Source organism: Pseudopodoces humilis, chromosome 1 (assembly GCF_049639895.1).
Source record: "Pseudopodoces humilis isolate 2021_Gansu_Grassland_sample_001 chromosome 1, ASM4963989v1, whole genome shotgun sequence".
Classification (NCBI taxonomy): Eukaryota; Metazoa; Chordata; class Aves; order Passeriformes; family Paridae; genus Pseudopodoces; species Pseudopodoces humilis.
In genome coordinates this window covers 147611552-147638520 of record NC_142200.1, presented here as the reverse complement: position 1 = coordinate 147638520, position 26969 = coordinate 147611552, and the positions used below count along the sequence as shown (strand labels likewise).

Here is a 26969-nt window from a genome sequence, read left to right as displayed (position 1 = left end):
TATTGGAGGGAACTTCAAGGCTTTCTTTTTCAGGTGGTGCTGCGTATGGCAGGCTGACAAATGAATCATGCTGATTAACTGTTACAAGGTCTCTCTGTCTTTCTCCCTATTTTTATCTCTGAGCTTATCTTCTGTTCACGATTAGCTGTTGTGTAACTGAATATTTTAGTTAGTCCAGGTGAAATAATACACTGCTCAAATATAACCAGATTCTCCTATTGCAGCACAATAAATGTGATACTGTCCTGTTTTTTTGTAAAAACAAAAAAAGCCTGGGAAGTGGTTTAGAGTTGCATGCACTTGAACTATTGGCATGGCAGCAATCCAACTATTAGTTTGTTTGCTGCTCTACTTCTTACAGGGTGAGAGAAGCAGCAACATGTTTTATATGCTGAGTTAGATCAGCCTGTGCTGCCATACACAATGTCGGGGGGTTTTTGATGTCTTTACGAAATCAGAATGTGGGCAGCAGGGTGCTGGGACAGCTGTTTAAATGTGGCTTTGAAGAGACCTTGGAAACAATATTCTTTTTGTGCTTTTATGCCAGATAGGTTCAGTTTTTTGTTTTGTTTTTATTTTTTAGGTTATTTTTTGAACCTTAGGATGGTTTTGACAGGGAAGCAAAGCTTAATTCTTTGCCTTTTTACCCATACTAAGAGTAAATAACTTCTGAAAAATGAGTATCTATTTTTCTGTCTCTCTGCACATACACATCACCAATTCTTGCATGTGGCAATTTGCAGGAGCTCACCTCCAGTAGCAAGTTTTTGATTTAAGATCAAGGAGCTGATGGATATATTTTGGCAGAACTTGACTGTCCTACAGAATGCAAGCTTAATTTTCATGTAGCTGATTAATGCATTGATAGCCATGCTGGCAGGTATTGTGGTTAAACTGGATTCCAGTATGCCCCTGAAATACTGTACTTTCATGTTTCTGTAGGAATACTGAGGGAGAACTTCAAGCCCTCCTCTCTACAGTGCTGTGATCTTGCTTTGGGGAATGTGTTTTGGAAGTGAACTTTGGTAGGGGAGGATTGAGGAATGGGTAATAGGATGTGGAGCCTTTCCACCTCTAATAGGCAGTTTGATTTTAAGTCAGGACACCAGTAATTTGAAAGCTGGCTATTGTTTAGCTGTGGGAAATGCAATTTTTTGTTCAGAAGTATACTTTGGTCTCTTCTCTCTTATAGTATGGGATGGGTAGAAATAACCTTTAGAGCTGGTAGTTAACAGAAATTCTAGAGCTTTAATTTGTAAACAATTCAGAAGCCAGAAGAACAGAAATGTTATTCTGTACAAGAGGCTGCTCTAGATTGTACTGGGTGATTTGTTCCCCAAATGGACACCTTGCTGTGCAGTGTTAAGGGCCCAAGGACCACGGAGTCCCCACTCTATACAGTCAGACTGGGGTGTATTGTGGTGGTTAGCCAAACCAGCATGTTTTCCTGGTGGCTGTTTCTTCCACTGCATCATCCAGAAATTCATTGTTTAAAAAAAAAAGAAAATTCCCTGTGGTTGTAGGGAGATAATACAAACCAGATGTAAATCCCAAATCTGCAGTCAGCCAGAAACAATAACTCCTGTGGAAACAGATTTCCTCAAAGTGGATAAAGACAGTGTTTGCTCTGAAGTCTAAAAACCTGGGATTTCAACCTCTGATGGTAAATATCCTTGCTGCTGAAATCCCAGGGGTGCTGGGGCCCCTGCAGTGGCTGCAGGTAATGTCACAGCTCTTGGGAACTCCCTGCAGTGCAAGAGTGCAGGTGGGCTCCAGGGTGATGCCTGAAGGTGTGGCTGCTGCAACCAGGTGTTTGTCCCCCTGACATTTCCCTTGCACCCAGGAGCTACCTCTGACCTTTGTCACTGGGTGTCCTGCAGTTACTTACTCAAAGTAACTTTGGTTTTCCTTTGGACTAAACCAAACCATTTGGTAGAATTACACTGGCCTTTTATAAAAGGGTTTTTTAAAAAGGTTTTTCTCTCTGCTTTGCTACATGGACATGAGAGGCAGGAAAAATATGATGAAGAGTGGAAAATAGAGGTTGGGTGATCTCCTAAAGGTTCAACAGCAGTGACAGGTTTTGGTCAGTGATCTGTGATGGAGTTGTACACTCAAATAGTGGTGGTTTCTTGCAATTCTCAAATTGTCAGGAGTATTTGAATTTGATTTGTTTCCAGGGGGAATAATCATTCACTGTCTGCAGCATTAAATGTATTAAGTGACAATGTAACAGTTTCTTAGCTTGTAGTCTGAAGACACTGAGCACCTTTCACACATGTACAGCACTGTTTGTGACATCTTTCTCATGTCACTGCCTTTATCTGGTGTAGATTGCTGAGACTAGGTCACCCAATATAGGCTCTTGCAGCACCTCTCCAGCAGCAAAGTAATTGTTTAAATTGTCTTCTTCATCTGTCCTACTGTGATGATACATGACATGAATATAACTCACTTCAAGAAGGTGGGTTTGAATATTGTTCCCTGTTTTGGTGCACCAGAATTTCTGGCCTTCATAGATCCTAAAAGCTGCTTATGTAGAGGTGCTTTAAGTATTTATTCAGACCACTGCAGTCTTTTCATTCATGTCTTGTGCTAAAGCAGGAGAAGAATTTGTGTGGTAACATATTAAACACACTTGAAATTTTTGCAAGTCTGCAACAGAAATTATTTTTTTATATTTACTACGTTGAATTATATCTTGCCTTGCAGAGTTCTAATAAAACTTTGATACTAAAAAGTAACATGAATACTTTCAAAAACAAAAGTGAGACAAAATCCACACACATTTAGGCCAACAAAGAACTGCCACAGAGAAATCTATCTCTTCATGGTAGCCTGGAAAGCATCACCAAGTGAGACTGGGAGTGCAGAGAGGACTTATTTCCATTGTACAGATTTTATAACTGCTTTCTCTATTTTATGGGAATAACTGGATGAAATAGAGATTTTTCCTCCTATGCTGGCCATGCTTAAAACTGTCACCTTAAAGATTTTGGAGAAGGAAGTCTTTCTGACAGGTTTCTTGTGAGCCCTGGCTGTCCTGACTTTCTCCTCCTGTGTCATGTTGCAGACATGGCTGAGCAGGAGCTGTGGGTGGCTTTGTAGATAGGGACAGCTCTTGGCTGCATGGGGAATACCTTGGACCTTGTGTGTACAGAGATAGACTTACTGCTTCTCCACAACAGGGTGCATGCTGCCTTTGGCAAATGGAGACCTTTTTGAGCCCCCCTATGTCAATTTTTTGTGGCCTAATTTGATCCAAATTGGTTCTGTATTTGCCAGAATGACCTTTAGTCTTTCCATTTATGGCAGGGAGATGTGTGAATCACTGACATCCCTGTTCCTTCTGCTACCTGATGCAGCTTGTATTCAAACTGGGATGGTGTACATGTGGTTATTTTTTGGAAATTTCTATTTCTGAGTGCACTAGGAACATATTCTGAAATACAGGAGATCCTGCAGCATGGTGGTGTCCCTGGTATTGCCATGTGAAGCAAACCCACCTACTTTCACGTGAAAGAATTTGACATGAAATACTGAAATATGAAAATAAGAGCATGTTAGAAGACCACATTATAACTTGACTGTTTCCCTCTGTTACCAATGACTAAGGCAGGGTGTCCCAAAAATATCTGGGCCTCCAGGGGTAGGAAGAGACCTTGTGACTCCACAGCTCACTCTGTGTGTTGCTTTTCATGCAGCAGCTGTTAAAGGGTCTTTGTGCCCTGTCCCCACTGCAGTCCTTGGGAAGTAGGATCAGGAAATGGATGGGCTGAATAGATGAATTTGTGGAAGAAATCCTGTTACATTTTTAGCTGCTGTTCAATGTGTGGAAGCTTGATTTTAAAGCTTTTCTGGGCAGAGCCCTTTCCTTGTACAAGAAAAAAAAATGGAAGTTCTGACAGAATAGGGGAAGTTTTGAAAGTGGTGTATGAAGTCAGAGATGGAGCTTCTCTCTCTCAGTAACTGCTGAAGGTTGTCAGAAGCATGGACTGTTTGGCAAATCCTCCTTGCCATGAGCTGATGTTACAGCAGTGATGTACTTTGGGTGAATGTGTGAAGCAAAGGGCTGTGAGTATTGGTATGGTTAGATCATCTCCACGTTGGGAGGCAGGCCTAGGTGCAGTGCTTGTAGCACTGTTTCCTGGCTGAAGGAGCTGATGTGTCTGAAAGCTGGTTTTTAAGGGTTTGGATTCAGCTGGAGCAACTTGCCCCACATTGATGTGCAAGTTGAGGTTATTGAGTACTGCTTGCTGGAGGCTTGGCCATGGATGGAGGGTGGAGTCCAAGGCAGGCAGGATCTGTCCTTGAACCGTACCTCCCTTTAATCCTCTGTTAGGCTCAAACAATGTGGGAAGAGAAGGAATTAATGAGAGCACCAAACCATCAGAGACAAAGTTGGCACAGGAATGAGAAGTGTGAGCTGGACGTAATTTGCCGAGATAAAGGAAAATTGCAGGCGCTGCGATAACAGTGGCTGTGTGACAGACAGGGACACAGTGAGGGATGTGACACTGCTGCCTGTCTCACTTCATAATAGAGGCTTGCACCGAGTTAGTCCAAGGTCTGCAACTCTTTCTGTACTGCCTCAGCATCTTCCCAGCCCCTGGAGCTATTCAGACAACCAAGATGACAGTGAATTTCAGGCAGATCTCCTGCAGCTTTCTTTAGTGAGTCGTTCCTTGTCTGAGCTGCCAGAGCGACTTGACCTAAAAGAAATCAAATTTGAGTCATGGTTTCTTGGTCCCTAAACCCTCTACTTAAAGCAGCAGTCCAGTTCTGCAGCAGTGGAGGGCAAAAAATCAAGAGGGGTTGAAGCTAGAAGTGGAGCCTCTGAAAGATATTTTATGTTTTTACAGTGAAGTGCAATTTCTTATGCAGTCCTTACTGGGATTTCTGTTTGCCTATGCCAGGCAACAGGATGGAGTTATCTCTCTCCCCCAAGAGGTCTTCAGTCAGAGTGATCACCCTGGATCTTATAGATGGAGCAGGGAGAAAACAAGTACTTGCTGTACTCTTAAAGCTCTCTGTGATGGAAGCTGACAGTCCTTTCCAGTGGGCTTTGTCTTCACATGGCTTTTTGCAAAGCCACAGTCTCTGTCAGTCACTTCTGCTTCTCAAAGCCTTGCTTCAGACTGCTTAAAAAAAAACCAAACAAAAAACTTTTAAAGTTTCTGGTGACATTGGATTATTCATCTAACTTTCTCCAGCCATTAAAACAATAATTCAAAAGCCTTTAATTATTCCCACCTGTGTACCCCCCATGAAGGTGTAGCTTCAAAAATGCTTCCACCGTTTTGAGTCTTGGAGTTAATTATAAGTTGCCTTGTGCTGCTGGCTCAGCTCCTGTGCCAAGGCCGTGGTCTTTTACCACAGCTCAGCAGCTGCCAGAGCCGCATGGAGAAGAGGGAAGCAGCAGTTGCTGTGCTTCCCTGATCCTGGGCAATAAAGCATGTCACTGGGCTGGTCCCCTGCTGGAATTTATGGCAGCCTGGCTGCTGCTGCTGGGCCCGGCTGCCAGTGGCCACGGGGACCTGCTGAGAGGGCTGTGGATGAGCAGGGATGAAGCAAGCTGTGGACTTGGCCCTCTCTTCCCTCCTCTTATGCTGGGCTCAGCAGGGAGTATGGAAGCTGCTCTGCCAGCTCTCTGCCATTGGAAAACCTTCAAGCTCTGGGAGATGTTTCCGAGTCCAGCTCTGCAGTTCAGTACAGCACTGTAACCGGCAGTAATCGCACCTCACCCAAGAGTTTGGGACTTCAGGTTCAACGCTGTGGCATGAAAATGTTAGTGCACACAGCTTTTCTGAGCAGGAACAGGGGCGTGCTAATGCATAGCACTTGCAATGCAATTGCCTTGAATGCCTTCTCCTATGGTGTACTGAACGTGCTGACATTTGATGGGGTAAAAATACTGATCTGCTTGCATGCTCCAAGCCTGGTTTACATTTTGCAGCTCTGAAAGGTAAAGCTCTTGCCTGTCACCAGCTTTTTATATCTTGGCTTATAAGGCAAAGGGAAGAGGTGACACAGGTAACAGCATATTACTGAAAGGAGAGGAATGTTTAATGGTAGAGGGACAATAGCATCATTTGGTGTAAAATGTCACAGATTACCTCATATTTAAAACACTATGTAGACATACTGTCCTGGAAATATTTTACAAATTGCTCAGATCAATGTCAACTGCAGCAATTGGTTGTATTCAGAATAAATATTTTGAGTTATTCATTACCATTAAAAGAAAATAGTAATTGTTGCATCTTGCACCTTCTCTTTTTTTTTAAATGAAACTTGGCAGGACCAACTACTCCTTCCTCATGCCAAATTATGCACTATAGAGTTCAGTCCATGAAAATTTATTGTTGCAGTTGATGTAAATTGCATCTAATGGGCAAATGACTCACGGCTGTGTTTAAAGCCAGCTTTGTGTTCTAAAGGCACATGCCAGCAGGTTGGAAGCTGAGGCAGAGTAAACAGGGCTTATCTGTTTCTCCTCTTCTGTGGCAGTTTTCTTCTCACTGCTGGGCTGCAGAGCTCCTGGGGTGACACTCTTAGCTCAGATCCCTTCTATTGTGGCCCCACTCTGGGATTGAGGGCTACAGATGAGGGTAGATCTGATCATTTAGCAGGATTTTAGGGACTCTTTACAGTGGGAACAAACCACCAGAATACAGTTCATGTAGTTTCACTGTGCCCCACTGAAAAATTAATTGTGGGGAATGTGGGAACACGGCACTTAAAACTGGAGAGCATCATGTCATGGCCTTCCTGTGCTCCCAAATCTCCTGTAGCTGGAGCTCAGCTGTAATTTTGTTGTTGGGATGAGATTTGGTTGTGCAGCACCTCATGCCCAGGGCCCAGCCCCAACCTGGAGATATGAATGTGATGTAACTCTTGTCTGGTCAAACTGGGAAGCTAAAGCAGTTTGGAATGCAGATGAAGAAGGGTTTCTGCCGTGCTGTGAAACCTTTCAAGGCTGATGTGGAGAATCCAGCTCTGCACTGGAGCAAGTCCAAACTACTCTTCCCACTCTGGTTGTGAAGTACAAGGTAAATAAAAACATAATCGTTATTTTGTGGTAAGGCTCTTGAAGGCTTTAGAAGAGAGGAAGGTAACAGCTGTGAAGCAGGTGTGGCCAGAACTATTGTAGCATTTGTTAAGCTGTTGACAAGAAAGTTTACTCCAGCCTTCTGTAACTTCATTTAAAATGTGATATAATTATTGTTTACACTAAAGCTGCTTCCTGTTTCTACTACAGCAATTATGCCAGAGGCCCACCATTTATTCTGAGTGTATCAGTTCAGGATATGGTCATTACCACATTAATGGGAAGTGCCTTCAAATTGTTACACTTGGCAATAACTATATCCTGGAGTAACAAACTTCTCGCCATTCAGATCACAAGTTTATAAGCATCTCCTGATACAAATAAACAGGAAAGCATTGATTGTCTTTCCCCTGCTCCGTTGCTTCAAATGTACTTAATTTTAAATACGATTTTAGAGGAGAACCTGCTTCAAAGATGCTGCTACTGCACCAGTATATGCTAAAAGGAAGGGGTTTGTGCTCATCCAGTGTTAAGGCTGCTCTGTGTTCACCTGAGGCTGTGCTGTTACACTGGGGTGGGAAATAGGAAAGCTGGAAATTGCTTCTGTAGAACAATGAATGCTCAATGGAAACCGTGATTCCCCAAACATCTTGCTGCCCCATCAGTTTTTCTGTTCTGGGGTAGAGTGTGCCAGGCTGGCATGAGTGACCAGCCTTCACAGAGGGATGGTCACTGAGGAAGTGCCACATGAAGTGATGGTTTAATTCTGTAGTTCGACTTGGACATTTGGCAGTGCCTGTTTTGGCCTCCTGACTTATTTTAGTTTCTTGAACCAGCCTTAAGCTGACTTTTATTTCCAGTGAGAAAATATGTAAATATTAATTAATCCAAGCTGAAGTTAAAAAGAAAGCAAGCCTCTTGATTTGAGGAGGTTCAGGGCCTGGAGTCCTTTGGCCCATTTTTATTATGGGATTCAATCTGAGTGCTTGTTTTGCTACTTCTTGCGTTCCAAGCCTGTCCAGCTTGCTCTGCTGTCGTAGGATGGTTTGGTGATAGGAAATGCCTGGTGGTTTCTGGCTGCTGTTGCTATACCAGTAAAACCTGCCTGAGTTGTTTCGGATTGTGAAGTGTGTGATAGTTGAGACTTCATGCTTAGTTTTGCTTAAAATCTTCCCTGGCGCTTCCTTTATGGCTGAGTGTGGTCTGTTGTGGGGGCTTGGTGAGCCACACATGCAGTTCTGCCAGAGGGTAAGTTTGGAAAGGCTGTACAATACTGCATGGCCCAGCTTACTGGAGAAATGCTCCAGCATCCTGGGCTGCCTTGGAGTACAGGTGGAAGAGGAAATTACTCTTACTCCAGTAAGAGAATTAATAACTTCAACAGACAACACTCATGCATGCTGTTCCTTTCCCTATAACCTGGAACTGGCAGGAACTGTGCATCCTGGCTGTTACAGGAGAATCAGCTGTGGGTAAACATTTCCAGTAGGATTGGAGAGTTTCCTGAACACCCTGTATTCCCTCTGAATTAGTGCTGCTGTGCAGGGGGATTCCTGGAGGTGGCTGTGCCTGTGCCAAGCACATTTCACACCATGTGAGCAAGCTCCTTACCTGGGACACAGCAGACTTGGGTGCTGCGCTCTCGTGGCTCTGTGTGCTCCTGGGGCTGGATCCCAAAGGCATCTTCTACCTAAATTCTGGCAGGAGCTTTTCCATTCCTCCTTGTTATGGACCATGAGCAGTTTGTGGGAGTGCCGGTTTGTGTCTCTCATGGCAATTAACTCAACAGCACAAATAATATTGGATTTGACCAATGGATGCTAAGGGGGCAGTGTAGCCACTACGTTTGGCATGACTTGAAATATCAGTGTGAAGGCTAAAGGTGCTGTCAGCTGCAGTTTGCTGTTCATCTTTAGTGGGACTGTCTTATGGACAGTTTTTGTTCTGCTTGTGTGCTGGGGAAAAGCCTTGCCATGTCACTGTCCTAGACTGGATATTGGGAAGAGTCTGATAAATGCTAGTGCTGGACAGGATGTGTTTAAAATTATCCTGGCCTGGAACTGGCAGTGGCCCAGCCTCCTCTTCAGAATAGCAAAGCCAGGAAGGAGATTTCCAGGGCCTGACTGGGGCTCTTTGGCCAGGCCATCACACCAGTTCTGTTCTCATGATGCACTAGGGAGGAGAGGAAAAAATAGCTTTGGAGTTCTTTCTGTATGTGAAAGGATTTGGAATATTTGCCAAAGGCAGTGGAGGGAAAATCTGCTTGTTTTGGGTTTGTTTTCATCTTTTTGCTCCTGTTCCATGTGGGTTTCTGGGCAGTACAAACTTAGCAGCCGTGCTGATGAACAGGGGTGTCAACTATGAAGTGCTTCTCTTGGCTTGTCATGTGGAGCAGTCTGTGAAAATAAACTGGAAAACTTCAAAGTGTTTGCAGTGAAAGTAATGTTCCCCTCAAAGATGGAGAAGTGTTGCTGTTAACCTGGAAACCAGAGCTTTTGGCAAAAAGAGGATAGTACAAAACATTCATAGCACATGCTGGATGTTCTTGTATGTTTGTTCATTAAAAAAAAAATAACAGGGAGATTTTTTTTCACTGACCAGGCTCAGTAAGCCAAGAGCAAACAATGTTTTTCTGCTCTCTGGATTTTCATGAGTCTATGGGGCTAAATTGATTGCCTGAGAAAGCATGGACACTTCTCCAGGGCTGGCAAGCAGTGAGATGTAGGGCTGGGAGAAAACCAGATCAACTCATTGTCTCTTGAAGTCTGTCCCCCTAAAGGGGTACATGAGTATCTAACCAGTGCTAGGTTCACTATAAACCTTTGTAACTAACTCTAAGGACCTGGGACAAAACACTTTCCTTGCATGTTTAAGGGCACCTTCTGCAAAGTTTTAATTTTTCTTCTCAGTGTGTAATACCTAAGATATCAATCATACAAATCCTACTTAGTGCCTGTCTACTGAAGTTACAATTAAGTCCCTATTTCTACATGATTTGAGGCAAGAAATACTAATATAATAAAGTATAAGAAATAATAACCTTTTAATTTTTTTTGTTGGTTGAAGTAAAGATTTAATGACTTCCTCTTATTGTTGCTTTATCTTTCTGCAGGGATGTGAAAGCAGGAAATATTCTTCTTGGAGAAGATGGCTCAGTGCAAATTGCAGGTAACTTTTGTGGTAGCTTTGAGTAAACAGTAGGCATAAATGCATATCCAAAGAAATAGTTTAATGATCAAGGATGAACCTGCATGAAAACATAAGCTTCAAAAAGCCCCACAGTACATAAAACAAACAAAAAACTCCAACAATAAACCAGCCCCAAACCAAAATGAAAAGCCCTGACCCAGAGTTTATTATGTCTTATTATCTTAAAATACTGTTACTTGGAATAATGACAATCAGCAGATATAAATCATTTGATTGTGAAGTCCTCAGAATCAATAGATCAGATAAAGTTCTTGGCATAAGCTAGTCAGATTCTTACATCAGCAAGTTTATAGGCTTGGAAGTGGAGTGCACAGACCTCACCGATTTATCATTGACATGTGAGGTGGTTTTCCACAGGTCTCTGGTCCAGGGTGGACAGATCCATCAGAAGGAAATGAGCATATCTGATGGTAAAAGTCATTTAAGGAAAGATCAGCCAATCAAACTGCTCACGTGGATGCTCCCTGCTCTGCTTCAGTTGAGCTGGATGGCAGAGAGGGTGTTTAAGTGGCTGCCCTGGCCCAGCCCAAACTAGGGTGAGCTGGAAGTCTTGGAAGCAGTCATGCAAAGAAAAACTGTGAAGACAGTTGCTTTAGCTAGTACAGATGTGCCTGGAGATGCCTGCTGCAGTCACTGCTGACATGAGCTGCAGCAACAGAGCTGTGCTGGAAACAGCCCTGGGTGGGGATAGACCATGGGGAAAAGGGTATTGTGTGGAGTGCTTTGCCCCCTGATCCTCTTCTGATATTTTCCTACAGACTTCACCCATCTTTCCAGAAATTAAGATTTATGCCCCATCCCTGAAAACATTCAAGGTTGAATGGGGCTCTGAGCAACCTGTTCTGGTTGAAGGTGTCCCTGGCCATGGCAGGGGGTTGGACAAGATGACCATTAAAGGTCCCTTCCAACCCAAACTATTTTGTGTTTTTGATTATTATTATTATTATTGCAGACTATTAAGTAAGCCAAGATTTTTGGAGAGTACATTTAGAACCTGTGATATTTGTTTTTCCTTCTCTTCCCAGCATACTGTTTTCCTATCCTGAATACAATTTTTCTCCAATTCTTCTCACAGAAGTACTGTGTTCTTCCCATGGGTCTTGTAGTGCCTTTCCAGTCCTAGTGCCACCTCTAGCTGGGGAGCAGAGCTTGTGTCCCATCCTGCCAGCTTGGCAAACATCCCTGTACATGTGTAACATTTTCAATCCCATATTTAATTGGGAAGAGCCATATCTGTGTGTGACAAGGTCTCTTCTTGAGTGCCCTGTCCTGCTGGTAGAATACAGCAGTGGGTCAGGACAGTGTGCTGAGAGTTTAGGGACAAGGGACTGTTGTGTGAGGGAGAAGTGCCTGTAGCATTATTTATTCCTTATTATTTATATCTATGCCTGGTTTTGTATCTTGGAATGAAAAGTGTCAATTTCCCACCAGGAAGTAAAACATCTTGCAGTGCAGTTTTTTATAGGTAGCTCTCCTCTCTGCAGAGGACAGTAAGCCTTTTCACAGGACATAACACCTCTTTCTGTTTAAAACCTGAAGTATCTTTGTTTTCTAAGTCTTCTGGTGCCCTTAATGCCTGCTGTTATATTTCAAATGAGGTGTAGATAATTCAGTTATGTGGCAGCTGATGGAAGATAGGGAGTGGCTTCTAAAACACTCAAAGGAACAAACTTTATACAGTGAAATCCTACAGGTTTGTTCCATAATGAGACCAAGATATAATACGTTGGATTTGTAATTGCATGGAGCTTTTGATGCTGTTTTGGGAGAGGCTGCAAAATGCTGTAACTCCAGGTGTTTCTGCCAGCCTAGAGAGAGCTTCTTGTGTTTCTCTTCCACAAGGCTGTCAGGGCTTGGCTTTTTTGTCTTAATGCATGCTGGCAATAGGTACCTGTTTATGTATTTTTTCTGCTGAGCAATTTTTAGTTGATAAATAGATTTAAGGTTGACTGGTCTAAACTCTGTATTTCAGAGGACTAATTTTGTCAGTAATTATACGTGTTCCCTAGACTGAGCTACTCGTGGTTTATATGTGCAACACCTAAATGATGAAATTCATCTCTCTGCATATCCTGTGAAAGCAGCACTGAGAGATGTGCAAAGTTCCCTCTTTACAAATTCTTTCTTTGAACATGCAGAAGGACCAACCCTGCCACCTTTCATCAGCCGCAGCAGGGCCACTAAACCAAGGTCAGAGGGTTCACTGCAGTGGCAGGAAGCTCTTTCGTTTTTGTGGAGGCAGCTGATGACTTGAAAGAAATGAAAATAAATGAATGAATAATAGAGAAGAGCCTGACCTGGCCATAACATGAGATTTTTGTTTCTGTGGGAATTTCTGACACTTAAACTTCCTTGCTTCCTGACCCAGGATGAAGTAGCAGAATTTCTGGGGAATTTTTTGAGGAGGAAAAAATGCCGGAAGCAAACCAATCCAAATAAAATGAGATTTGTTTCAGCGAGATCAAAGCACTTGCCTTTGACAATAATATTAATGCATATTATGAATAATTCTGGTGATTGTTGAGTGCTTCAATTATGAGCTGGATGACATCACTTCATTCCCATGAAACAAATGCTCCTAAATTTCTCTGGGAAGTTACACCATGAGATAAAAAACAAAAGATTGATCAGCTGTGGAATGTAGCCTGAGGGTTGGAGTGAATGGGGCACCTCCCTGCAAGGAGCCGGTTTGGTATACATGAAAAATTTAATTCATGTAGCAGGGAAGAAAGACTTCCATTCTTTTATAATGACTCCTTCCTTTCTGCCACTCCTCTATCCAAATTGTCTACGAACAGTTGTTAAGAAGATCTTATTCAGTCTTTGGCTTTTGTGACCTTGTGTTCCTGTGCTTTCCTAGTGCTTGACATAATTCCTGTTCCTTGTCCCAGATGAAGTGTAATTCTCAAATGTAAATGAGGAATGTACATCTCAATCTGGAAATCCTTTGAGGGGAAAAAAGCAAAGGTGCGTGTGAGATTTGAGTGGTGGAAACGTCACTGCAGGACTGCACCACCACAATGTGTCAGTGATTTAATTGCTTGAAACTTTCACTGTATGGAATTCATGCCAGTAGTTTTGCTAAAGTATTACACAGTTCTAACCAGTGAAAATTAAAGCCTCTTTTGTGAATTTTGGGCTGTGCAATTCTGCTAAGGCTGAACAGAAAAAGCAACTTGATGAAGGTGTGTCAGACTTTTCTCAGGTTCTGTTTGTAACCCTGAATTGGTATTTGTGTATATGAAGAAAGCCACTCTGGGAGTATTGTGAGTTGAGGTGGCTGCAGGTAAAGAGATAGATCTGTGAGCTTGGGGGCATCTGCTGAAAGTGGGAATTCTAAAAATTCCTCTAATGGCTTTCACAAATTCCCAGCTTGAAACTCCTCCCCAGATCTTATTTTTACTCATGGCTCTATTTTTAACTGTATCGCTCCTTTGGCTTTCAAAAAGTGCATCCACTGAACCAAGGAGAAAATTGCGTTTAACAGATCCAGCTGACCAGCGAGACCTAAAGTGAGGCAGTTTGCTTCTATCTGAACATTTCTCTTTTTTCCCCAAGGACACTGGCTCAGGCTTGTGGCTTGGCACCAAGTTTTTGGAGCCTGTTTCAATTCAGAGTGTCGCTTTCTCAGTTTGAAGTGTTCTCCTTCACACTGGTTTAATCTGTCTTCTGGAGAGAGCAGGACTCTTTCCCAGATACCGTTGTTCTGGGCTGTGCTGACAGTGGTTGCAAAGTAAATGGAGATAGCCATGTTCTTTTGTGTTCCAGCCTCTCCATGGCAATTACTTCATTTCTTTCAATCAGAGCATAAAACCTCTTTGCCCTGGCATTTATCAGCTCCCTGGAGTCTAAAAGTGCACGGATAAAAACACTCTGTCAACATAAAACTCCATCGGCACCATTATTGGTGCATAAACCAGGAGATGGCTTCTCACAGTAAGCAAGGCTTTGCATTTGTCAGTTTATTTAATTATGCAGGACCTATAAATTACTGCAAAATGAAGTGAACATCTTGATAGACTGGGAAGGGATGGGAGAGGTTGAGGAGAAACTCTCCCAGGGTACATGAGACTTGCTCAGCATGAGCCACTCTCCAGCAATGGCATGATATGAGCATCCTACTGAGACTGAATGGAGACTAAATCTCTTTTTTCCCCTCATTTTATCCACTGGGATATTAAATAATGCTGTCACACACCTCTCTGATGTTGAATGCGATGATACAAGTGTCTGCTGAAGGCTGAGAGGCGCACATCCCTCCACGTGTGGATTTTTTGGTTGTGGAGACAATAGCACAATCTCTTCAGGATTTAAAGCCAGAGAATTCTCAACACGTACTCCCGAGAGGTGCCCGCAGTGTCAGCCATGGCCTGGGCAGGCCGTGTTGCCAAGCAGTTGAAGTAGATTGAGATTTCACTAAGTCGTTCAGGACTTGCTAATTGATCCTGGGCAATTTGCCTAACCCCTCTCTCTTTATCTATTTATAAAACGGGGATAGTTAAGGCCAGGCAAAACTTGTGTAACTGAATTTGTGTAACTTTCCACAAATCCATGCCAGCTTGTCACCGGTTCGCTGTGTTCCTGACTGCTCTTAATTCATTGCACTAAAATAGCGCTCTACATAAACATAGAGCTATGATGCAGGCAGTGTCATTCCCCACTTTCCCTTAGGAAACTCTAACTTTGGGAGATTAAATTGCCTGAACAAGGGGCAAGGCACAAATCTAACTTGGGAGGGGAGTGTCAATTGCAGGGCTTACTTGAAGAGCCTATGTTCTATCATGAACACCTTGAAGCCTCTTCTCCCTTTCAAAAAAAAAAGGCCAAAAGTATTTTTCTCTTTGACTGGTGGAGACTTCTCCTGCAGCATTGAGTTGTGAAATAACTTTTTCTTTGTGTCACTTGTACTATCTGTGTTTCCTGAAGAGATGTTGTACTGTTTGATTGTTGAGACCACTTGTGAACGTCTCCGAGGGCAATGGGTGGCGTCACCCAGCCTGGGCTTTGTCATCCTGAAGTTGATTTGTGAAGTGGGAGGACAAGTGTGCATTTACAGATCCAATACCACTGTGCATCCATCTAGACTTTAAAAGGAAAGAAGCCTTTGATTCTTGTTCTCCACTAATCTTCCTTTTATCTGGTGTCCTACCACCTGCTGCGTTCTCAGCACAAAATTGCTATTTATCACTCCCTTCCTCCTCTTGCTGCCAGGTTCATTCATCTTCAGTGCTCTAAAAGCTTTAAGGTTTGCAGGAAAAGCACCAAGTAAAACTGCAGATATTTTCTGATGGTGAACAACTAACAAGAAGGAAGGTGACCAGTGAAAAAAACACCTAGTCTTCTGAAATGCTTTTTGTTTAAAGACAACTTGAAGTGATTTTGAAGTAAGGATTGAATTATTCTGTTTTTCTGCCCCTGCTGAAGTTGACAACTGCTTTAGGGTCTGATTCAAGCACACCAAACTCTGTAGGAGCCCTTCTGATATCAGCAGGTTTTGGTCCTGGCTCTTAGTGCACATTCTTCCTTTCTCTCCGTGTACCCTGTCGGTAGCTACATGCAGTAGCAGGTACTTGAGCTTTTTAGGATTAAAGTAATGTTATAATATGAAGGGGCCAAGGAGGGATTATTTTTAACAGCTGACTTCTAGATTTGGATAAAGCAATCTAGAATTTGATAGAAATGTATCTTCCTGAGAGACACACCTGTAGTGGTACCTGCTGTGATGTGGTCCTGCCACAGCATTCCTGTGTTTGCTGAGTTGTGTGTACTGGGTCTTCCTTTTCAGTTCTACATTTCTTGAGTGGCCAGAGTACTTTTTAAGTTGATGGTTTGGATACCTGAGGAATTGTTGCCTCATGGCATCCTTTTTCAAACACTACTCTGCAACTTCAATGCCACTGTAGAGTGTCCTGTAGGCTATGTGGTTTGCAACACGTGTTTCTGCTGGAAGAGACAAAATTTTTCATATTTTGTGCAGAGCTTGCATTAGCAGAATTGACATTCCCATCCTGGATTGGTTTTACTGTGATATGAGAGTCTGGAGATATACATCTTTCTTTTTTTGTTTAGTTTTCTTTTTTTAAGCAATCTTTGGTTTAAACGACTGAAACAGCTCCAACAGCTGAATCTTTTCTACATTGTTTCAGAGAATGGGAAGAGAAAAAAAAATAAAAATATCCCACCACTTCCATCCAGACACCCTGGAGACTGTTATTTGCAATCAGATTGCTGTAAGTCTGCAGTTTTTGGGCTCCTTTAGGACATCTGACAGTCGGTGGATCCCCAGCAGTGGTGGTTACTGGTACTGCAAGCCAGGTCCAACCGTTTCCAATTCCTCCCTGTCTCTGGTGATTCAGTCCTTTCCAGTTATCACCATAGTGAGCCAATATAAACGATGAGCTGCCAAGGAAGAGTACAAATGTGTAAACACTTTGGAGCTATCCTGAATTTCCTGGATTTTCCCATTTTTTAGAGTTAAATTCATTTGCAATAACCTGGTTCTGTTTTAACCTTTCTGGGAGCAGAGAGACTGAGGCACAGATGGTCCCAACTGCTCAGAAGTAGGAATTGAACCCGAACTTGTAGTAGGGGTTGTGTTTTATTGCTTTGTAGATATTTCCTGAGAGCAGGCGCATTCTTATCTGAATAGTTGGGCCTTGGATAAAGTTAGTAAGATGACATTTGAGAAGATGGTCCCGAAGTCATTCCTTACAGGGGAGTATCACAGGCTGTTTGAGCCTGTTTTAGCCCACTGGAAATGAGGGAACTTAATTGGGAAAATATTAAATAAATCAACCATGTAATGAAATAAACTTTAATTCCATTTAAGCTTTCTTCAGATGGCAGATGTAGGGGCCTGATTTCCATCTGGAATTTATAAACCCATGTTTGATGTGAGATGTGGTGAATACTGTGTGAAGGACTTGTGTTTTTACTTCTGGAATGCTTTTGCTTTGAATGGCATTTCCTTTCCCCTCAAAATGACTGCATGGAAACGAGGTAAGATAATATGTGCAAGTTCAAATACAGCACATCACAATAAAATGTTGATGGCACTTGGACAAGTTTCTGTTAGTATTATCTTATTTAAAAGGACATCTAATTGCTCTTGTGTTTAGAACAATAGATCTTGAGAGACTTCCTGTAATGAGCAGTGAAAGGCAACTTCACTCTGAGTCATTTAGGGAGCTCCTGCAGTTTCTGAGAAAAGGAAAGATGGTGGATACTCACATGGAAGATCTCAAAGTAAGGATCACTCGTGCAAAAAGTGGGTTTCCAGAGGATTCAGGTTGCAGTACCAATGGGGACATTGATCCATCTAGATGTGCTAAAACTTCAAGCATAGCAGGAAGCCAAGATACCTTTGGGAGCAGGAAAGAACAGGACAGCATGTCTGGAAGAGCTGAATTCTAATGATAGGCTTTTGTTAGTGCTGGTTTTAGTTCTGTGATTTCTATGCAACTTTCTTTAGTGTCATCTTGCAGTTACCCATACCTAGTACGTCAGTACTAAGTTCCTGTCCTGGAAGTCTCTAACTGAAGTGAGCTGGAAGCTTTCAGCATATTCTGAGTGATCACTTCAGAGGAGTTTGTCAAATACTGCAATTCTAATGAGAAGTGATTTGTTGCACTGCTGGTGTGATGCAGAGGGAGCTTGGGACAGTCCTCATATGGATACTATGACTTACTAATCGTAAGGAGGGATCTTATGTTGCAGTTGATTCTTCAATTTAGCCATGGACTAACTCTGGTTCCTTTGGCCATAGAGGCAAAAGCTTCTTCATTTTGTATTGTAAACAGAGTTTCAAGAATTTTCAAACCGGTTGTGATCAATAATGGTTTGGTGTTATGTTAAATAGCCCCAGAATTTCAGAGATTTGCCCTCCAAGTCTGTCATCAATCTCAAAAATGGCATTTGAGATTTTGACTGCTTGTATTGTGTTTAAAAAAAAAGTCTATGTGTGCATAAAGTTATGGGGAATTGGGTTGTATATTGAGTTATGGGCCCATTGCAGGCCTGTAATTCAGCAATACATAAATAGTGTAGTTTGGAGCAGATTGGGAAGAAATACTTAGAGTTCTGTGTTAACAGTTTCCCTGTCACTTGGTTTTATCTTTTTTTTTTTTTTTTCTCCCAACAAAGTGCCATCCTCTCTTGAATAACTTGGTTGCCAGATCTTTTATAATGCTCTTCTCTGAACAAATATACCTTATCCCCTTGCTATCCCTGTATGCTGCTGCTGGTAACAGATTCTCTTTTCCATTCCATTCTTAATTGCATAGAACATGAAGTTACAGCATAGTTTTCACATAAAAGAGTGATTTATTCCAAGAAATTCAACTACTAGTGAGTGCAAAGGGCGTCCATGAGCATCCTGGCTTGTGAAGGGTGTTTCAGGTGAGGTGATGCTGTGCAGGGTGTGAATCACTGTCTGTGAGGCTTCCCTGGGATGCTCGGGCTGCTCTGTGGCACATTCAGTATCATCAGGAGCCAGTCCGAGGTCCTGTTAAAGCATTGAGAATTTCAGCCATGGAGAATTATCAAATAAAGCATATTTTGGTAATAAAAAATCCGGAATAAGGGGCTGATACCTCAGTTAGAATAGTTAAATGTTTTCAAGGGACTTCTTCTGCACCCAGCTTGATTGCTGTGGATGTTAAAGGATGCTGCTTGAGGGTCAGCACAGTTATGTGTGTATGCAAATGTAAACACAGCTCTGGCTGGCAGGGCAGGTTTGTACAGCAGCAGGGCTGCTGGGGGAGTGTGGGCAGGCTCTAATGTGTCCAGTGGGCTGTAATGGGAAGTGGAATTTTCCTCTCTGCCAGCCAGAGCTGAAAGCTCTGCTGTCCCCAGGAACTGAATGGCGAACTGCTGAATGGCAGTTCGTGTACCAGCTCTCTTAGCTAACTGTTGATCATTCCTCCTTTATTAGGAAACCCCTCATGCATGACTGCACGGTCTGGTACTTAATAGGTGGCTGGGAATACAGAGGGGAAAGAAGGGACAGCCCTTCATTTTGCTCAGGATATGTTCTTAATAAATTCTGCTCTTGTTTTCTTTTCAGACTTTGGTGTTAGCGCGTTCTTGGCCACTGGTGGTGACATTACCAGGAATAAAGTCAGGAAAACCTTTGTGGGCACACCTTGCTGGATGGCACCAGAAGTTATGGAACAGGTGAATTATTTTTCCTAGTGTCCTCTGAGCTGATCTGTACCTGGAATTCCCTGCTATCAGCAATGACTATTTATTTCTAACTAGGATGATAATTTGACATCCTGAAGGGTTTTCTTAAAACCACAGGATTTTCTTTGACTTGCCTATTGCAGCCAGACTCACACTGGAGAATGTTAAGTGTTCAGTAGATTTTTGCCCCATTGCTTCTCTTCGGGCTTCTGCCTAAGGTGAGGATGAGACAGCTCAGTTGTTGCATAAAGATTAACCTGCCCCTCCCTTTTGCATGAATGTGAGGTAGAATATAAATAGTTTCACATGTGGTAAATATGCACATGCACAGCTCAGTAACATGCTCTTCTGCATCTGCAAACTAGAATTTGAGGTAGTTAGTTGTGACATGTCAGAGTGGGGAGTTTATTCAGTATAAAAATATGCATTTGACTTCATTCAGGTTTTTAACTTCTTTTGGCTTGTGAATATCTAAATGCTGAGGAATGTGTGCATCTCCCCCTTCTTTCCTCTGCTCTTTTGCTGACTAAAAGATGTCATTATTTTTCCCCTTGCATGGAGAAATGTCACTTTTTGTCCTCCACTGCTTCTAAACTAAACTGCAGAAGCTTTGTCTGTGTGACTTCTGATAAAGGACACCTGGAAACTTTGTTTAATGTAAAATTGCTGCCCATTTCAGAGCAAGATTCACAGAGCAAATTACACCATAATCTTACCAAGGCCTTTGCAGTAGCTGTCAATGGCATTGATGTTCAGTGCCATGAACATTCCAAAAATTATCCCTCATCCCCTTAAAATCAGTTTGACAGAGGCCTGGGTTTCTGACAGGTGTGCTAAGCAGAAATGTAACTGGCTATTAATGGGTTTCCATTTTTCTTTCAATTTTTTTTAAACAAAAATATTTAAGGATTTGTTTTATTAAAGTAAATCCATCCTGATGGATTTCTACTTGCTGTTGTTCCCAATACAATATTTTTAAGCTTGGGAGGATCTTGAATAAGACCCCCATGTATATCTGTATCTAAAATCAAATGCAGCTAAACACAAGTGCATTAAAATGCTTTTTTTTCCAATATCTAAAACTCCCTGAGGAATGGTGCTAATTTTGGAGTAGCGTAAATATATTATTGATGAAAGGCTTATTCAATGCTTGGCCTTTTCAGTGGCTCCCCATGGTGGCACCGAGGGGCCGGTGCATTCCAGCACTGCTGCAGCCTCGTTAGAGTGCAGGTCTAACAGGGCAGAATAAAGCCACAAGTCAGGGCTGTCTTTGCACACTTGGTTCTGAACTACTTCACTGTCATATTCTTCTGGATTTTTTTATTTAATGCTGAGTTAAAATAAATAAAAATAGAGTGTTTGGTGTTTATGAAGCTATATCAGCACTGTCTCTTGATTTTCTGTCCTGTCTGTCATGCCCAGGGCATGATCAGACAGCCTGGTCAGGACCTGATGGCACTGCTCCAAGTTCTTTGCAGCTGCAGTCCTTAGGACAAAAGGGAAAAATACCTTAAGGAAGGAGCTAAAAATGGGAAATAAAGGTTTCAGTGACAAAGTGAGGGGTGGTTCCCCACAAATATGTTTCCAAAGCAGGTAAGTTTTTATGGAGTGAAGTACCTCCACCAAGGCTGTGCACGTCTAATCAGCTGAAAATGTCATGTTAAAGCAGTATCTGGGATGCTGATGATGCTGATGTGAAATCCTTCAATGTCCATTAGATGATCTTGTTGCCTTCCAGCAGGTGTCACTCTGAGCCCTCGATCCAACCGGGAACAAGGACAGAGCCCTTCCTCTAGGTTGGCCTTTCACATGTAGATATTACCGACCCAATTCCATCTGGTTTACTTCAGCACCATTAAATTCCTTCAGAATGTTAATATTTGATTGCTCACATTGTCTTTTAATGTATGGTCACTTGACAGATTTATAGCAAAAAAAGAAGTTGATGAGAAAAATAAATGTTGATATAAACTAACTGCAGGGTGGTGACTCATGTATTGGACAGATGTCAAGATGAACTGCTGCAGACAGTTTTGAGCTTTATAGCTTTCTCTTGCAAGTAGGATTATGTGAAGTGAAATGAAATGAAAAAGTCCTCGCACTAAGCAATTAAAATCTTGTCAGGAAATGGAGAGTTGTACGGTGTATTGGTGTGCTGCAAGAGTAACTGAAAGATGGAGCTAAGAAATGCCCAAAAGTTATTCTTAAAATCTAAAAATAGTGTGAGAAGACAGAAAACTATACTTAGTGTATTTCTTCTTGTCCTGTGCTCTTTTAAATGTTACTAGATATCTGTGCTTGTTTATTTAACTGACTTGAAAACTGTTCAAAGTCATGGCATCCATAAACTGAGGCACTTCAGGAAACATTTCAGACTTTTAGGGCTCATGAAAATTGTGCTTATAGGGTGGAAGAAATCAGTGCAAGATATAAATTCCTGTCTCTATAACAAGTTTCAGTCCAGCTCTAGTATTACATGACAAATAGTGCAGGAGGGGTTTTTATTAGTTTGCCAAGGTTCAAGATCATCTTTAAGGTAGCTTGGGGAATGCTTTTTGGCTGCATCACAAGGAATGTCTTTCTGAAGCTTGTTAGGTTAGCTGAGCACAGGACCCCTGTTAGCTCTTCTCTGATTCAATTTTCATTTTTCCATAGTGTAGCGAGAAGAAACACAAACCATCCTGAGCAACCAAAACACTTTGATTTTTGGAGCTGCTCTTGAAGTTAGTACATAATGTCTCTCCCCTGCAGCAGAGAAAGCAAGTGCCAAAATATTACCTAATGATAATGAGGAAGTAACTGCTTTGGCATATGAAATATTTTTTCCTGTGCAGGAGGGGAAGTAAATGCTATAAATTTTCCTGAACAAGCCTGTGTTTAATGTCAAGTGCAGAAGCTACTGTTAATTAGTGGAGGGAAACATTAGTCTGCAGGCAGGAATGAGGGGCTTTTACTGGGCTGGTGTGTCGTGGAGGTCCAGGATGGAGCATATTTGCAGTCAGGTTGATTAAGTGGTTGACTAGAAGTGTAGTGAGGCGGGTGTCCCAAGGGGTAGCAGTCCATCTACTAACTCTGAGAGTTTTATTACACTGTGTAATGACTTTCTGTGTCTGTGTGTAGAAGTCAGAGCCTGGGTTAGCCCTCTGCCCCTTTATGCTCTGCAGTGGAGTTTATGGCAGAGTTGTTCTAGTTGTACAGTGCATAGCCATGATTTTCACCAGATAGTGACTTCTAAAACACCTCCTTGAAGTTATGAGGAGCTGGGGGGAGAGAAAGGAGAAAGTGTTTCCATTTCTATAGTACTGGTCTTTCTGAATTTGTGGGGTAATGGTGTGTGAAAGGGATGGTAGTGTAGGACAGCAAGAGGCACATGATAATATTTTATCTCTAATATTTTTCAGGTCAGAGGATATGATTTCAAGGCAGACATCTGGAGCTTTGGGATCACTGCTATTGAACTGGCCACGGGAGCAGCTCCTTACCATAAATACCCACCGATGAAGGTGAGCAGATCTCCAGATATTTGTGGAAGATAAGGGATCAGTGTGTTCTGTGGATGTTTCCAAGAATTTGGCTAGCATGTTGCACGGAAGAGTTTGTCCTCTCAACTTAGCACATTACATAGACGAGTTTGTCCTTTCAACCTGCACTTGTGGATCATGATGTTCTTGGATGTATCTTGAGTCACCTTTTAAAAATACGCCACTTCATCAACATTATCTCAAACTGCAGTTTTTATTTAGATCCTGAGTCTCACCATTCTTAAGGAAAATGCTGTATGTTTTAAACCTCTGAAGTCAGCAAATGTTTTTAGGGTTATAAAGAATGATCCAGAATGCCTTATGGGCACCCAGTGACACTTGGCTAGCCATTCTTTCTCCTGCCCTGATAATCCTTCTTAATGCCTCTCAGACATTCTCTTGATACCTCTCGTGTTACCAGTTATCCAAAAGAATGTTTAATTTTAACACTGACAATCCTGTCAATCACTGATCCAGTTCAAAGTACCACATCAGTGTGAAACTGTGGTATTGGCAACAATAGTATTTTATTGAGGTTGAGATGAAAGAAATGTTCTTATTTAAACCTTGACTCATCAAAATTATTTTTCAAATATCTTGAACCTTAGATCACCTTATAAGTTTGGCTAACTCTTTGTTTCCTGACTCTTGAACCAGGAGCTGCTTCTAACATGCTGCTCTTTCAGAGCGAGGGTACATCTCAGAGTTAAGAGTTGACACCCATCAGCTGAGGTCTGAAGCATCCTGTCCTACTGAGCTTTGAGATCTTTTTCCTTATCTCCTTTGTGATACCTGATGAGGCCTTGTCTCAATCACAAAACTTTTAAACCCCTTTGGTCCACCTCTTGAAGGCCACTTTGATTCTCCTCCTGGGATGTGTGGTCCTTTGGATCAAACATGAAAATATGGAGGGTCTGTTCCACTCCCAAGGCTCATGGTTAGAGCAATGACCTGGGATATGAGGCCTGTGGATGTCATGTCCCTCCATTGTTGGCACTGGGAGAGTGATGTTTTACACAGGCAGGTAGTGATGGGACAAAGGGGACTGGCTGTAAACTGAAAGAGGTGAGATTTAGATTAGATGTGAGTAAGGAATTCTTTACTGTGAGGGTGGTGAGGCACTGGAATATGTTACCCAGAGAAGCTGTGGATGCCCCATCCCTGGAGGTGTTCAAGGCTAGGCTGGGTGGGAATTGGGGCAACATGGGCTAGTGGAAGGTGTCCCTGTGCACAGCAGGGGTGTTGGAATTAAATGAGCTTTAAGGTCCCTTCCAACCCAACCCATCCAATGACGCTGTGGGCAAACTCCCATTTCCTAAGTTTCAACTGCTGAAGTGGTGTGGGAGTTGGGTGTTGCTTCTTCGGGGTCTGGGTGCATCCCCTCCCACACCACAATTATGATGGCATTTGGAAATCCAGCTACTCCTAACTCAGAACAGGCACATCCATGGCAAATGGATGGACTTTGCACAGGTTTAACTGGTAGAACAGAATTACTTTTAAGAATTATCATCTGTGTGCAGGGACTGTTGAGAGGCTGAGTAGTTCAGAAATGCCATTAAGTTTCCTACAATATCAGTGGCTGTGGTAGAGCAAAGAGCAGTTCAGGAGAAGGTGCTGCTGATTTAGGTGATATTTCCTTCTGGGCTGTGATTATTGTTAGCATTTTGCAGCAGCTTCTGCAAGCTGTACTTCTTTTTATTGTGGTTTGAATACACTGCATGAAGCTTTGAATACCAACATCACCTATTTAGTGATCTTGGTATTCAAACAACATATGAATATAATATATGTTTAGTATCAACAGCACCTACTTAGTGCTGTCATATGCTACATAGAACTGAGTCCCCAGTTCTGGGAGGTTTGGGTTCCAGTCATGCAGCCTGCAAGAAGACTTCTCTATTTTATTTATTGAATGTAATTGTATTGCACTGTGGATTAATTTTGTTAGGCAGCAAAATTACTCATGCATTAAGTGACCCTTCAAGGAGTGGGGAGGAAAGCAGGGAATTCTGTCATGGCCTGTATAATTTCAGCTAGATTGATGGGCTTTTGCTGCCCTAAGCAATATAGCTGTTGAAAGCTATTTAAATGTGCTATGTGCTGTTTCCTTTTCTAAAAATAGATATTCATCTGTATGTAGGTGACAAGTGGAAATGGAAATGAGTAATTTTCTTCCTTTCCTTCAGAATATTTAAGTGATGTGAGGGGAAAGAATCAGTTTGGCTTGATGGGTGCTTATGTGAGGAATGTCTTCACCTGCTGTCACACTGGTACATGGAAATGAACTCGTGTATTTTTATATGTTGCCCCTCTGTCTTTAATTTGATTTCTAGCTAAGAAATACCTCAGAGAGGTACTTTGAATCAAAAGCCTTAAACAACTGCTCATCTGGAATGAGGAAAACTGGTGAAAGTTCTGCTCTGCTTGTGCTTTTATTCTCACAAAACAGACCTGAAAACAGATTCCAGCCTTGTGTTTGGCCCATAGACTGCAGTGTGGACCAAGAGATGGGATGGAAAGCAGTAACTTAAATTGTGGGTCTTTATTGTTAACACATCCTTGTTGACTCAGATGCTTGATGAAAGTACTTGTATAAAATACGTTTTCCCTAAGATCTGTCTCTAACAAAGCTCAAGGAAAATCTCATTGCCAATAGCAATAATTATTTCAGGTTTTAATGCTGACACTACAAAACGATCCTCCATCTTTGGAAACTGGCGTGCAAGATAAGGAGATGCTGAAGAAATATGGGAAATCATTTAGGAAGATGATTTCATCGTGCCTACAAAAAGACCCTGAAAAAAGGTAAGAATGGATCACACCAAAATGAATTAAATATAAATTAAAACAAACAAGCAAACAACAAAACCCCATACTCACAAACATCATTATGTTCCCTATTTTTGAAGTTGGTATACTCTGCCCCTCTAACCTTTCAGTCACAAGGAACACAGCAATCTTGCTGTGTGGCAACAAATTCTCTTGGCTGTCCTTACTTTTATGGATAAATGTCTGGCACTGTGCCTGGCCAGGGCACACATTTTCCATTTAGGTTAATGAGAGTGCATCCCAGTCCACTGCCTGGGCAGGGCCATTTTCCCTTGGCCACCTCCAGCAGGTGACTTCAGTTCATGTTTTGTTCCCAGTCAAAACTACTTTGTGTTTAAAAATCAGAAATTGCAGGTTGGGCAATATGTATTTACTTGCAAAACTACATAAATAAACTTTTTGAAATCTGCCAGTGCAGAGAAGGCTTTGAGTGTAGTTTTGACTTGTTTAATTATATGTAATATTTGGTTTGGATGGAAAATCAGGAAAAACACTGGCAAATTTTACCAACATGTTTTCATCAATGCAGATTGCTTAAGTGACCTGATGACACTTCCAGCCTTCCTTGAACAGTATCTTGACTACTCAGTGACGTAGGAAATATTACCAAGGGGATGGTGTGTGTGCTGTGCCATTTTTTAATGCCTCTTAGCTTGTTTTTTTTCTTTTCCTCCTCAGTAAGCAGACATGATTCTGGGAAGGAAAAAGTGCTTTCATAAAATAATAATAATGAAGACATTTTTCAGTTCCCTCTTGTGTCAGACCCAGGAACACAGGCTTCTCACGCACTGTGCAATGAGTCTCTCTCTGCTAACAAGCATTACACTTGAAATGCGTAATGAATCCTGTGGAGTGCTTGATAAAAGTTGATAGCTGGGGTTTTTTTTCCCAGCATGACATTTTTTCGCCTTTCTAAAGCGTATCCTATCCTTGCAGGTTAGGATGTGTGCTGATCAGATTAAACAAAATCACTGAATTTTGGCACACCCCTCCTCTCTCCTCAAGCACTTCTGGCAGACACTGGCATCATCCTGTCTGTGGAAGCAGGGGGTTGGCATATTGCATGGGAAGAGAATTTAGTGCAGTTGCTTTTTCATTATTTTAGGGGCTTTCTTCCTCTAAGGTGGATGCCTTTTGTTGGAGTAGTCTGTGATGAAATAAACCCTGTGATG

At 42.1% G+C, this 26969-nt stretch overlaps 1 protein-coding gene across 1 annotated transcript in view; it reads left to right on the top strand.

Annotated features, from left to right (window-relative positions):
• Positions 1-26969, top strand: part of OXSR1 (oxidative stress responsive kinase 1) — an 87485-nt gene that overhangs the window by 43177 nt on the left and 17339 nt on the right. Inside the window, exons 5-8 of the mRNA XM_005527767.3 lie at positions 10164-10219; positions 19326-19435; positions 22846-22947; positions 25640-25773. Of these exons, the coding sequence (XP_005527824.2) occupies positions 10164-10219; positions 19326-19435; positions 22846-22947; positions 25640-25773 (402 nt within the window). The remainder of the gene's footprint in view (positions 1-10163; positions 10220-19325; positions 19436-22845; positions 22948-25639; positions 25774-26969) is intronic.